General features: G+C 37.3%; 2 protein-coding genes across 4 annotated transcripts in view; one reads left to right on the top strand and one right to left on the bottom strand.

Annotated features, from left to right (window-relative positions):
• IFT140 (intraflagellar transport 140) overlaps positions 1-13,072 on the top strand; it is a 92,733-nt gene that overhangs the window by 27,057 nt on the left and 52,604 nt on the right. Inside the window, exons 10-18 of one of the 3 annotated variants that reach the window (XM_075515475.1) lie at positions 232-435; positions 794-866; positions 2,367-2,458; positions 3,313-3,440; positions 5,109-5,226; positions 5,694-5,821; positions 8,655-8,802; positions 10,397-10,528; positions 12,876-13,072. In XM_075515475.1, coding sequence (XP_075371590.1) covers positions 232-435; positions 794-866; positions 2,367-2,458; positions 3,313-3,440; positions 5,109-5,226; positions 5,694-5,821; positions 8,655-8,802; positions 10,397-10,528; positions 12,876-13,072 — 1,220 coding nt within the window. The remainder of the gene's footprint in view (positions 1-231; positions 436-793; positions 867-2,366; positions 2,459-3,312; positions 3,441-5,108; positions 5,227-5,693; positions 5,822-8,654; positions 8,803-10,396; positions 10,529-12,875) is intronic. The other 2 variants (XM_075515476.1, XM_075515477.1) reach the window with 2 other exon arrangements.
• The window catches only part of TMEM204 (transmembrane protein 204), a 203,080-nt gene that overhangs the window by 155,722 nt on the left and 34,286 nt on the right, over positions 1-13,072 (bottom strand). The window lies entirely within an intron of this gene.

Here is a 13,072-nt window from a genome sequence, read left to right as displayed (position 1 = left end):
CTTAGACTAAGGGAGTCTGAGTAGCTGGGTAACGAGCATAATAGTTTTAATATGTAATAATTCCTAGTCATTGACTATAGTTGTACTTTGATAGTAGGACTTTGTATATGCATAAAAATGTTTATTTTATCCTACCCCTTGTCATCTGTATTGGGACATTGCTGTGACTGTTCAAGATCCTAGATGAAATTGTGTTGTGCTTTTTTTTTTTCTTCTCCCCATTTTGTGCAGTGGGGCTCCCGAAAAAACCTACTGGCAGTGAACAACATCAGCTCTGTGGTGATCCTCAGTGAGCAGGCCATGTTGTCTCATTTTCATCAGCAAGTGGCCGTTGTACAGGTGTCTCCCAACCTGTTTAATGTGACCTTCTTCAGCACAGGAACCACACACAGTCTTCGTGTTGATATGAATGTTAATGGAGTCTTCGCTACTAAGGTTAACTAGGGTTTTTCATTTATTTGCTTGATTGTTTGCCTAGTTAGGTGTTTAGAGACCAAACTTTCTAAATCTTTAATATAACCCTTCTTTGATACTCAATTTATTGTGCAATGGAAGTATTGTTATGAAGGTAGCAATGATGCTGTGGTGGGCCTGATTGTCGGATACCACAGTGACTCAGTAATTCTCTGGGTGCTGACCAGAGAACTTTTGGGTTACCAAAACCCTTCCAACTCGATATACAGAGGAACTAGTGAATGGTGGCTATTGTGTGGAAGGTCTTGCTGTGTTATTGCATGAATTCCTGTATGATTCCAAAAGAACCTGAATTATTTTGCTTTTTTGATTGGTTTAGGATGCTGTAGTATTCTGGAATGGGAAGCAAGTTACTGTCTTTGAGTGCTCAGGAGATACCTTCAGAAGTGCAGGTAGGACTTAGAACACTGATCAGAGTTGCAGTGGTTCTCTTCCTCCAAAGTTATATGTTATCTTCATTCATGATAGCTGATGGACTGTAATCATAAGTGTGAAGTGAAAAATATTATTAATGCTAATTAGATTTATATTCCCATTTTGCAGAATAGAAGGATTAGGGTATAAAAATCATCAACAAAAACAGAACTCAAATGCCAACTCCTACGTCTGTGCTTTATTCACTAAATATGCTGGGATAAAATGTGTGGGTTAACCTCAGAATATGTTGGTATTCCTGGATATGAGTAGCAGTGTGGCAACAGAGGTAAAACAGAAGGTGATGTGCATCTGTAGGCATAAAATTAAAATACATACCCTCTTAACCTCTGTTCAGCTACAATCCAATCCTGGAAGTACCTAAAGACTAAATGTGCTTCATTCATAGAGTTCCTAAGGCATCCAGGTGTGTGACTGGCCTTGACAAAACCAAGTTGCTGTTTCCCACAGATTAGATGTATACCTGACTGTCACACCTAGACTTGAAAGGTATCCTCAGAGCTAGCATATCATATAGGGCCTTGCACAAAACATGATGTGAGGATAAGGCTGCCTCTTTTTATCTTTTAAGTAAATCATTCCAACAGTTGATCAAGAACAGAATTTTTTCCTACTTTTGTAGCCATAGCTCCTGTTGCCTTCTACAGATAGGTCATGATGATGGGCATTGAAGGCTTTTCTTTTGCTTGGGAGAAAGTGTAATCAAGGTTACATAGCACTTACATAGGAACTGGGAAAGAGTGCGTTTTAGTCCCAGGTGTCAGGAAAATCTGTTCCATAAATTGCTGTATATACAGCTAAGTCAAGTAAATTAGTTTTTTCTGTGATTAATTCTCCCTAAATCTTTCTGCCTTGAGAAACAGGTTATGCAGAATTCCATCAATCCCATCCAAAATCTTGAGAGTTTAGGCTTTGTCTTTTAAGAACCATAAAGTGTTTTCTGAGAAGTGGCTTATCTTGTCTATATTTACTCATTTATTTTATAACTTTCCCATGCTGAATCAATGCGTTATTACCACCGAGGTCCCAACAGTCTACAACACTCATGAAATTATTTAAGAGCCGCTCTTCTTTTCTGACAGAGATTCCTTTCTCACTCTTCAATTGTAGTTCAATGAAGGAAGGAGTGAATTCTCTTAACGGAACCTCATGTTACGCTAGTCTTTTTTTTTCTTTCACTCCCCATATCAACTCTTTCCCCTTCTTCTCCACTTGTTTTCATGGCCAGAGTGTACAAAACACCTGTTTTCAGTAGGAGCCCCAGCTTTTGGTTGTAGTGGCAGAATGGAAGAAAGTCACAACACCAAGGAGTTTGGGGAATCAGCAAATCAGCAGAGACTGATGGATTTGGTGCAAGACAGTGGAAATTGAATGCTTTAAGCCAAAATTCCTTCCCCTCCCCTGTAAAAAAAAAAAATCTGTTTATTGTAATGATGGCTTTATTGTCATTGTTCCAGGCTCTTTTCTTTGTGACTCTCCAGTTCTGTCTGTGCATGGAGAAAATCTGTACACAGTTGAGCCGTATCGAGTCCAGGTCCGCACTTGGCAGGTAAGGGCTGATGAAACCATGAAGTGACGAATATGCTTTATTGTTTTAAAGACTGGTGTTACAGCTTAAAATTTAAGTGGATGTTCTGTAAATCTATTAACTCTACCTTTGTCATAGAAAAAATATTTTGAGTATTTCAGCAGAAAGATCTTTGACATTTTCTGTTCCTTAAAAAGTCTGTCACTTTAAACGCTACTGCACTGTAACTAATAAGTATTTATAAAAGAAAACAGAATTCTGTAAGGGCCAGACTTTAAGAGCAGGTTGAATATGCATATGTATATTACTGACATGAAAATGAACATACTGAATATTCATATAAGACAAAGAAGAATACCCCCTGCACATTCTTATGTGTTCCTGCAAAATCTTTTGCTTAACCTTTGCAGCGTCTGCTAGTCCATGAGAACCAAAAAGAGAAATCTAATTATCAGAGTTCTGTGATACATAATTTTATTTAAGAAATAAATATTGTATTCAAGAATGGGTGGGATTTATCACAATAAAGACTGATTTAATTAATATATTTATTTTTGCAGCTGTATGTTAAAGGACCTTCAGGGACCTGTATTTCTGTATCCATCTTAGTTGGAAAAAGTTGTATTATTGAAGAGGAAATTGTTGCAGAAACATACCTCTAAATTTTGACTTTTTTGGAGGCTATACATCCAGTTTTCAACCTGAAACACAGATTGCATTGGTAGAGACTGTGTGTGTGTACTTTCTCTCATTTTGCTGGTAGTGATTTGTCTAACATAGAAGTACAGCAGTTAGTTACTTAACTTGGTGACAAAATAAGTCCCTTCTAGTTAGACTCTGAACACACAAACCTGGTGTTACATGTTTCTTCTCAGGGCACAGTTAAACAGCTGCTGGTGTTCTCTGAAGCAGAGGGGAATCCGTGCCTCTTGGATGTCTGTGGAAATTTCCTGGCTGTGGGAACTGATTTGGCTCACTTTAAAATCTTTGATCTCTCTCGCAGGTATTAATAAGCCTTTTAAAAACATCTGTTTATAACTGAGCATATATTTTGTGGGGAGGAGGGAATCTTTAGTTGGTTTTGATCTGATGAAAAGTGATAGCCACTTTGAATCTTGAGACAATACATGCAGCCTATGTGAACTGATGACCTATCCCTAAAGCAAGGGAAGAGCCACAGAATTATTAGACAAGTCATGGGATGAGTAACAATAATCATAATAATGATTTTAAGAGGATATTGTGAGGGATATTTGTGTGTATTTGAAAATGGGTGGAGAATTTATGGAGGATCAAGAAAAAGGATGTCACATGTTTCTGCTGATAACTTGACCAAGACCTTAATTTCAGAAGAGCTGAAATAAAGAAAAAAAATGTTGGATCTTGTATTTCCTCATAAATCAACAAACTTGATTCAGTGAATCCATGGAGGAAGTGAACCTAGAATTGTGGACACTGTTCTTCCTCCTGTTTAGGTTGAGAGAGAAGTTTACTTGACTTTGTTCAGACTTTACTGTATGTTCCCATGCTGACAAACAACTGTGCCATGAAAAAGCTATGTGCCTGGCATGACTTTCGGTTGGAAAATTTATCTGCTAACGACAAATGTAATTTTGAAAACCTGAAAAACCTCAAGAGTAAAATGGATTCTGTTCTTCCTTACATACTGTCACCAGAGGAATGCTGAAGTCTAGTTAGTTACCCACTTGGAAACTCGTTACCTGTGTTGAGATGGCACAAATTCTGCATGGGACACAATTTGAAGGTTATTGGATTTGGGCAGGTTGTAACTAGCACAAATATTGGATTATGATGTTTGATAGTGGAGAAAAAGTAGCTTAACTCTTGCATACTATGTTAAATTTTTGTGGCTAGTAATGAACAAATGATGACAGTATAGTGCTCTTTAATTTCAAAGCAAGCATAGTTGGCTTAGAATAAATGAGAGGTCTAAACATGTAACCCAAGAATGTTATTTTTACAGAATCAAATATTTTTTTCATGGGATCGTATTATGGGTCTAAATTACTGTCACTTCTTTCTGTTGCTTTCTTTTGATTCATGAGATTTGTCCTCTTTGTTGCTGAATGATTGCTGGGTTTGAATCTATACTGGTAGTAAGATTCTTTTGAGATAATAAAAAAAGCGGGGAGTGAGGACAAGGGTGGCTGTTAAGTGTGAAAGGCTGATACAGTCTTTTGGAACTTATGTACAGAGGGAAAGTGACCAGTAAGATGATATAAATACCACCTTCTCAGTGACATTTCTTTAGTTCTGCTCCACAGTGTGTTTTCCATACACAGAACTTCTATGTGATGGGCTATATTCAACATGCATGGTACTGTTCAACTTACATAGGAAAAACAGGCCTCTAAATGCAAAATTCTGATAGTATGTTCTTGCTGTATAGTCCTGTTTTGGGAATCCTCTAAGAGCACTGAAGTTTATTCTTGCTGATTCATTGAGGAAAGAGTGTCTCATTAACTTCTTCCTGAAAGAAAGGCAGGTTGCAGCAATTCTCTGGAGAGGAAGCTGGAGTCTGGGGCAGTGGTGTCATAAGGTAGAAATAGTTTGTTTTTAAAAGTCTTACCCATAATCTGAAAAATGTTTTGGCTGATGCATATTGCCAGTTGCTTGCCACCATATGATTTAAGTTTATTCCTTTCCACAGAGAGGCAAAAGTGCACTGCAATAGCAAGAATTTCTCTGAGCTGTTTCCTGGCCTTGGAGGCATTGCTTCTGTCAAGTGCAATGCTAATGGCAATAAAGTCAGCATCCTTGTTAGCAAGGTGAGGCAAAGCTCTTCACTTACCACCCTAGGACCTGACCATCAGTTAATACTGGTGCAGTTCAAGAAGATTACTGAAGACACAAGATTCGCTTCTCAGAAATAAACCTATATGTTCTATGCAGTGTATTGGGTCTTGAAATGTCGTGTCCAAGCATGTAACTAAACACTAAAATTAAGGTACAGTAAGGTTTCGTACATGTGGTGAGAAGAACAACCCAGAAAAGGAAGCAGTACTTCAGTTACAAAAGCTGCTACTTAGCGTTTCAAAGAAATCAAAGGCTAACGTGCTAGAATAGAAAAACAGCAACAAAATTTTCTGATATTTCTTCCAAAGAATGTTCTTGTGTGAATACCAGTAAACAAAACTGAGAGCGTGAATCAGATGAGATAAACATATCATCTGAACTTTACCTTTTTTTCGTTTTGACTGCATGCTTCAGCAACTTTAGTTTTCCCTTCTTGCAGGCAGATGGGAACATTGATTCCAAGATCTGTTTCTATGATGTTGAAACGGACAAAGTTACACTCTTTGATTTCAAGGCTGAACATGGAAATGGTAGAGAGAAGCTTTCTTCTGGACAAGGCATTGACAAGTAAGAAGCTTTTATTTTGAGAAGTATTACTTGTGGATTTAAGATAGGAATCTGCCCTATGAAGACAAGCAACACCTTGATGCTGGCATTCCTCTGTCTTTGTGTAGGAGCTTGTACGAATTTAATAATTTTATTTCTAAAGAATTAATTAAAACTGGTGCATTGTATGTCAATCAGCCTGCATCCCTGTCTCTTCCAATACGTGAACTAGGGAGTGTCAAACAAAGGTATCTGAAAGCAAGCTCAAAATAAGCAGGAGGAGGCAGTTCTTCAGACAACATGCAGCTGAGCTAAGGAACTCTGTGCCAAAGGAAGTGATAGATGATGAAGGAAGGGTTCATGGAGGTATTGGACAAATTCATAGAAGAGAAATGCAGTGTTAGATATGTGTTTGTTAGATTAGTTTGTTAGATTAGTTTGTTAGATTAGTTTGTTAGATTAGTTTGTTAGATTAGTTTGTTAGATTAGTTTGTTAGATTAGTTTGTTAGATTAGTTTGTTAGATTAGTTTGTTAGATTAGTTTGTTAGATTAGTTTGTTAGATTAGTTTGTTAGATTAGTTTGTTAGATTAGTTTGTTAGATTAGTTTGTTAGATTAGTTTGTTAGATTAGTTTGTTAGATTAGTTTGTTAGATTAGTTTGTTAGATATGTGGGAGAGCCATATCTGGCTCAAGAGGTCTCTGAGAGGAGGGATGATTGGGTGTTTAGGGGGGTACGCGTAGAGGTATTATATGACTGGAATCAGGATCCTGATCTTAAAATAAAGAAAAATCTTGGAAAGCTGCTCTTCCATGAAGAGTTTACAGGGTAGGAACTGAAAAGAGGACATTCAGAATCTCCTCCTAGGAAAAAAGTTAATTTTGAAGTCCAGTACAGGATGTTTTGTATGGATAAAAACTCATGAAATGTCTACTTAGAACTGACAGCTTTGTTTTCATACAAGCTGTTCTGTGGCAAATACATTAGAAATCCTAGTAGCAAGGCAGCAAAATGCAGTGAACTATGAATTCTCATGGAAGTACAGTGGAATGTTAGGGTACAAATTCCAATCTGGTTTTACAATAATTTTTCTGACTGTATTTTTCTTAAGAAAAAACAGCATTAGAATAGAAGATGGTTTGCTTTTTTAGCAGCTTTCTGCTATAGATATTACAAACAAAAAAGCATTTGCTCTCCTTATCACTGAAAAACAGAAGAAACTACCCAGCTCATCAAAAACTAAGGGCAGTGCAAATTTGGGGCCTTATGTCTTGGTCAGTTATGCAAACTGTGATAATGAGTAGTGAGAAAGTTGTTTTCAAGTGTAGTATCTTGAGTAGCCCAACAGGGGCCACCACAAACTAGTAATACTATTTCACTAATATTTAAATGCTAGATGGTGTCGGCATGAATAATCCATTTATCTGTGCTTCATTTTAGAGTATCTTGAAATTGGAATGAGTAAACTCACCAGAAAATAATAATAATCTACACTTCTTCCCCTTCTCGCTCCCTCTCTTCCTGAGGCAGAATCTAAACACTCTCAATTTTTTTTACACAAGTACTGTTTTTTCAGTTTGCAGGTAATTTATTTTGAATTCAGTGGCATGGATAGGACATTGTGTGTTTCTGTATCCCTTTGAATCTCTCCCCTTAATTTGCCTTCCAGCCCTATTCCAGTCTTCCCCACAAAGTCCACCCTTCAGTGGTGACAGCAAATGAGAAAAATATTTTAATGATGTCTTTGGTTTCTCTCTTTTTTAAAATTTGACACCTATTTATATTCTGTATTTTTTCAGAAGAGTCCTAAGCCATTGCTAAAATAGTCTGATTTTGTGTGTCTAGAGTCTTAACATGGCCGGCACTGAAATAGTATTTAAATGCCTGAAGGAGGCAGTAAAATGTTTCTTATTTAAACTGCTGCCAGAGAGTGGCTTTTCTAAGGCTGCAGGGGTTGTCCTTGTGCTTCATGTGCTATTTCACAGTGCCTCGGAATTCTTCATACACAGTATTAAGTTCAAGCACAGTACTGAGGGAATGAACTGTGGCATATCTAGAGACTGAAGTCCCCCAGCTGCAGGTCACATTCAGATGCAGTTCTGGAGTTTCCCTCAGCACTGAGAAGTTCAACAGTTCAAAGCATCGATCATGCTGCACGCCCAGGTCTCTTTGCTGAACTCTCAGTAGAGAGAGATCTGTTGCCTGAGAACATAAACTAATTTTTTTTTTCCGCCATCAGTTTAATCACAATTGTCTAGTTGTGGTCTCTTATGACCGCTGCCTAGCTGGATTTGAACATGAGGCATATGTACTAGAAACTCCCTCTGCACTGCTTGTCTGAATGCACATCAGTGTACTTAAGCTATCTTTAACCTGGCTGGGCATTTCTAGCAGTGCTGGCAATAAGCACCTTGGGGCAGGTTGTAAAACCCACAAGAAGACAGAGCTGAGGTAGTCCTTGTGTTACAGTACCTACACTGGTAGCAGTCGCTAAGGTAGATCATTTGAAGGATGCTCAAGTATTTCTGTAGGACTTGTAATCTCAGTGGAGGCAGATTTTGGGTGCCTATTTGTATTTGTGGCAGTACCAGCTTTTATTCTACTGAAATGTTTTATGTCCTATAGTCATGGTTAATGTATACAGAACAAACTAAAAGTGGCATTGCCGTGTATAAAGTGTTAAGAGGTAGGAAGATGTATGTGGTTAATGTTACAATGGAGAGGTACTGGTATAGATAACTGATGATCATCTGAAAATTATCGCTTGGTTAGTCCTTTATTTACATTCATGCAACTGAATGGGCTGGAATTATTTTGTCTCCCTTTCCACATTTTTTTTCTCGTCTTTTGGTAGGTCTGTTGTGGAGTATCCAGAGTTGCACAGTCACATCCCTGCTTGCCATTTCTGGGACCAGAGTGAACCAAGACTTTTTGTATGTGAAGCAATTCTTGAAACAGGCCTACGATCTCCAGACCAGAAGGAAAACCAAGCTGAGAGCACAGTATGGTCTTTTTGTTTGTTTTACGTTGCTTTACATGGAGTTCTCCCTGTCCAAGTAATAAATCATTTGTCCTTCATTAAGGATGTGGGAGTAGGTAGTATACATTAGCTTGTACAAAAATGAGTAGCGAAACTACCTGTTTGGTGTCTGTGGCTTCAGGCAGTCACTAGCTTTCTGTTTGAGCCCTAGTTTGCATACAGTGATGAGGAAAAAGAAGCGATTTCTTTATCTATGCTAGAATTTTGAGGATGATCATAATGCAAGCTTGTATCTGGACTACAGTTTTTCAGGTGACATTAGTGGATGAATTGATAATCTAGAAGTTTGATACTTATTCTCATTTAAAAAAAAAAAAATGCAGATTTTATATCTTGAGTCCACTTTTAGCAGCAAGAATTAATTTGATAGACTAACAGGGACCCTAACTGTTAAGGTGAACAGTGAAATACACTCTTGCCACCCAGTTCTTACCATCTTCTGCTTTTCTGGACAGACATTGTACGTATTTATGGTACTTCCCAATTTATCTTTTACGATCTTTTTTACATTAGAAAAAAGATTTTGTTTTTGTTGATCAGAAATGATCTAATCAAAGATTTCTTTCATCAGACCAACAATTCTTCCCTGCTTCTCCTGCTAATGTGCTTGTAGTGGTCCTTACTATTTCATCTGTACAGAACTGCCTGTCCTTCATAAATATTCCATTGATTTGAAATGTGCATGTTGATTTAAAGTTTTCTGATTTGTGCATGATTTCAGTTAAACCTCTTCCAATTAGAGACGGAAAGCTCTTTGTTTCTTTTTTTGGTTAAAACAACCTTAGAAAAATCATGGGAAGATCAATGTAGAAAGGAGGAGCGGAACAGGAATGTCTCAAAAGGCCTTGCTAGGGTCTCCTAGCAAATAGAAGAACACTTCAACCTGATATTCCTAATGTAGACAAGTAAAAATGTTTGGCTTCTACATAAAGTTGAAAAATAAAAAGATATAACAGGAGTGCAACTTTTTGGCCCTTTCAACAGAACTTTTAACTGTGTGCTTATCCTTTAAGAAATGAGAAGTCTGACTAACTTCAGTTGGAAATAAATGCTTCATTTTGACTTGAGTCAGGTCAATATGTAAGATGTTACAGAAACTATTTTTAAATGGCTGGTATATTTCCTGGGAACTCAAAGCAGTCAGTGAGCTGCTGAAATTATAATAGAAATAATATAGTATTTAAAAAAGATAAATTGTTGAAAACAGTTGGGAGTATTTATTTGACCTGAGTCACATCTGTCAGAGAGACTTCTAGAGCAGCAGTCTGTGGCCAGGGACTTCCCTCTTTATGGTCGGTGAAGTTGGTTCCTGAAAGGCAGAGGTGGAGGTCCCTTTGCAGTAGGAACACAGTCTGTAATGTACAATGAGTTGTTGGCTACTTACTATAGGGAGGAAACATGCAGTTCTGCCCTCTCCAGCAGGTGTGTGCGTATGAATGTGTATGTCATATTATTTTCAAGAGAAGGTTCTGCCAAGTGAAAATGGAAAATAAAAACAAAATGAAAGAAGGATATTGCAGGATAAAAACAAAACAATGCTTTGCTTCCTTTTCCAGATGGATGTTTGGATTATATCATTCTTCAGTACTGAAGAGCACGGCCTTTTGCTTCAGGACAGTTTTCCATTGCCTTCATCCTACCAGGTTCTTCTGGGCATAGAGGTGCCAAATTATTACTTTGCAAAAAAGGTGAGGAAATCTTTCACAGTTCCTTCCCTTCCCAGAAGTTCAGACTTTTCATTGTGTAGGGATCAAATTTAACCAAATTGAGTCTGGGGTAAGTAGAACAACTCCAATGGCAGTTGCTGCATCACATGTAGAAATGACATAAAGATAATTCTAATGCGGGTGTACTTGGCAGTATTGTGGAAATTGTACTGAACTGGCTTTTCACGGGTATTGCAAACTGGATGCGATGTAGAGCATAGGAGACACAGTAATTACCAGGGAATGCAACTGAAAAAGGGATGTGAAAAAAATTCTTTCTACTTTATTTAGTCACCGTGCCTATTGCAAGTAAGGGGTGTGTGTGTGTCAACTTTACATAGGCCATAAGAGGGGACATTTCCTACTAACTTCAGCAGAAGCAACCCATTTCCATCTTGGAATTGAACTTAATCCCCACGGATACCAAAGAGAGCAAGAATACTCATCTTGCACTATCACCAAATGCCTACACGCTACAAATACCAAGAATGCCTGCTTTAACTTCTTAAACTTGAATATGAATCAAAAATTGTTTGCGTCTTAGGTAAATAATACCATGCATACTGGAAGAAATAAAGCCTGTTACGTACAGATAGGTTTTCTGGTTAAGCTCTGACCTGAGTTTCTTAGTGCCTGTTAAGATGATGATTTACACTGCTCCCTTCTTGTAAGGGGAGCTTAACTGAGTCTGTTTATTCTACCAAGGCACGCATTTTTGTAAAATCTGCAGGAACTCAATGAGACTGCTAATCCTCTAAGTCTTCTGAATAAGACAGACCAATGTGATCACGTAAATCTAATTTCATGTAGTTTAAGAGCAGTGTTAAACAGGGAGAATGTATCTAGATGTTTTTCTCCTTAATATATCTAGATTCAGAGCAGTACTTTGCAATTTAGCCCCCTTCCAAAGAACTGACTATTGTCACTCTTCCTGTGCAGATCTAGCTTTTAGAGTTGCACTCTATTTTACTTTCCTTTTTCCCTTAATTTGAAAGGTCAAACGTGATCCACTGCATTTTCCAATCTTTCTTTTAACACTTCCCCCATCATGTCTCATGCTATTTTACTTTGATATTATGTCTTTTTTTCTTTTTTTTTTTCTTTTAACTCTGTGTGGATTATTGCTGCCATTAGTTGTTTTTTCGGAGGGGATGTGTCTATAAACCTGTAAGTATCTGCGTTACTTTGCTCCTCTTCATTCTCTGCTTTTCTCTCTTCTGTTTCCATTTTCTTCCCTCAATCGGTTACTGTATCTTAGTGACTAAATTACTTGTTGCATAATAATTCATTTTGGAAACATGATTTAGTATATGAACAAAGCTGCTTTAAATATAGCAAATCGAGTTGATGCAACAAGTCTCTTTTGACCAGGTTTCATTCCAGGGTTTCTCCTTATGCATTATAATGTCTTTTCTGTCCTGGTTCCAGAAATTCCCCAAATTGTAGTCAAATACATTTGCACTTTTGATTTCTGTCTTTTACTGTATCTAATACTTTCATAGTATAATAATATAATACTATTGTTATTGACTTCTGTAAACATTACTATTTAGTTATCTCCTCTAACTATACTATTGAGGTAAAGTATATGTGAAATTTGGTGTCCTTCATGACTCAGATGATCTTCCACTGTGTTTGGCTTGTGAAAGTTTCCTTATTACACTCTAGGCAGATCATTTGATATTGATGATTGACTTTATTCCTTTTCTGAATAATGGTTAAATTGCTTTGAGCTGCCTTTCAATGACTGGTGAAAGTATCACTGAAGCTCCAGAGGCTCCAGAACTGCTAATTGTATGGGGAAGGGTTTGAATCTGAGCTTTAGTATTCATAAGCTTCGCATGAAGGCAAGAATAAAAGAATTTATATAGTTATATAAATATATAGTCTATATAGTTAAACTTTCAGAACAGCAGATTCATTTTTGAGAAGAGACTAACCTTAGAGAAATGTTCATCTGAAATCTCCAGAAATCTGGGGACTTAAAATAATAGTTGCTAATAATAATAATAATAATAATATGTATAAAATAGTAAAAATTATGACTATAATAATGGGAGGCTGCCTCTCCTGTGGTATTTTACCAATCTCCAAACTATCACTGACGTACTGTGATTGTTCATTATGATATGCTAATCTCTTCTGTGACATTCTGTATTTTGGGGCATTTTCTAGGAAGTTCTGAAACATTGCAACTATTGTCACTATTGATCATGGTCCTGCAGAAATAGAAAGCTTGGACTGTAGAGGAAAGAATGTAATTAATTATATGTACAAAGGAGTAAGTTTCAACCTACTTGATACCTAAATGATAACATTTGCATTTTAGCCAGGAGAAGCTGAGAAAGGACAAGCAGAGTCTGGCTCAGTAAAGGTGTCTCAGATGGTTGCGAGAAGACCCATGAGAGATTTCATTGGATTAGGAGACTGTGATAAGACTACCCAGGATGCCATGCTGAACTTCAGCTTCTATCTGACTGCTGGAGACATGGATGAGGCCTTCAAATCCATCAAGCTGATAAAAAG

Source organism: Mycteria americana, chromosome 12 (genome assembly GCF_035582795.1).
Source record: "Mycteria americana isolate JAX WOST 10 ecotype Jacksonville Zoo and Gardens chromosome 12, USCA_MyAme_1.0, whole genome shotgun sequence".
Classification (NCBI taxonomy): Eukaryota; Metazoa; Chordata; class Aves; order Ciconiiformes; family Ciconiidae; genus Mycteria; species Mycteria americana.
The sequence above is the reverse complement of the archived record's forward strand: the minus strand, read 5'-3'. Positions and strand labels throughout refer to the sequence as shown.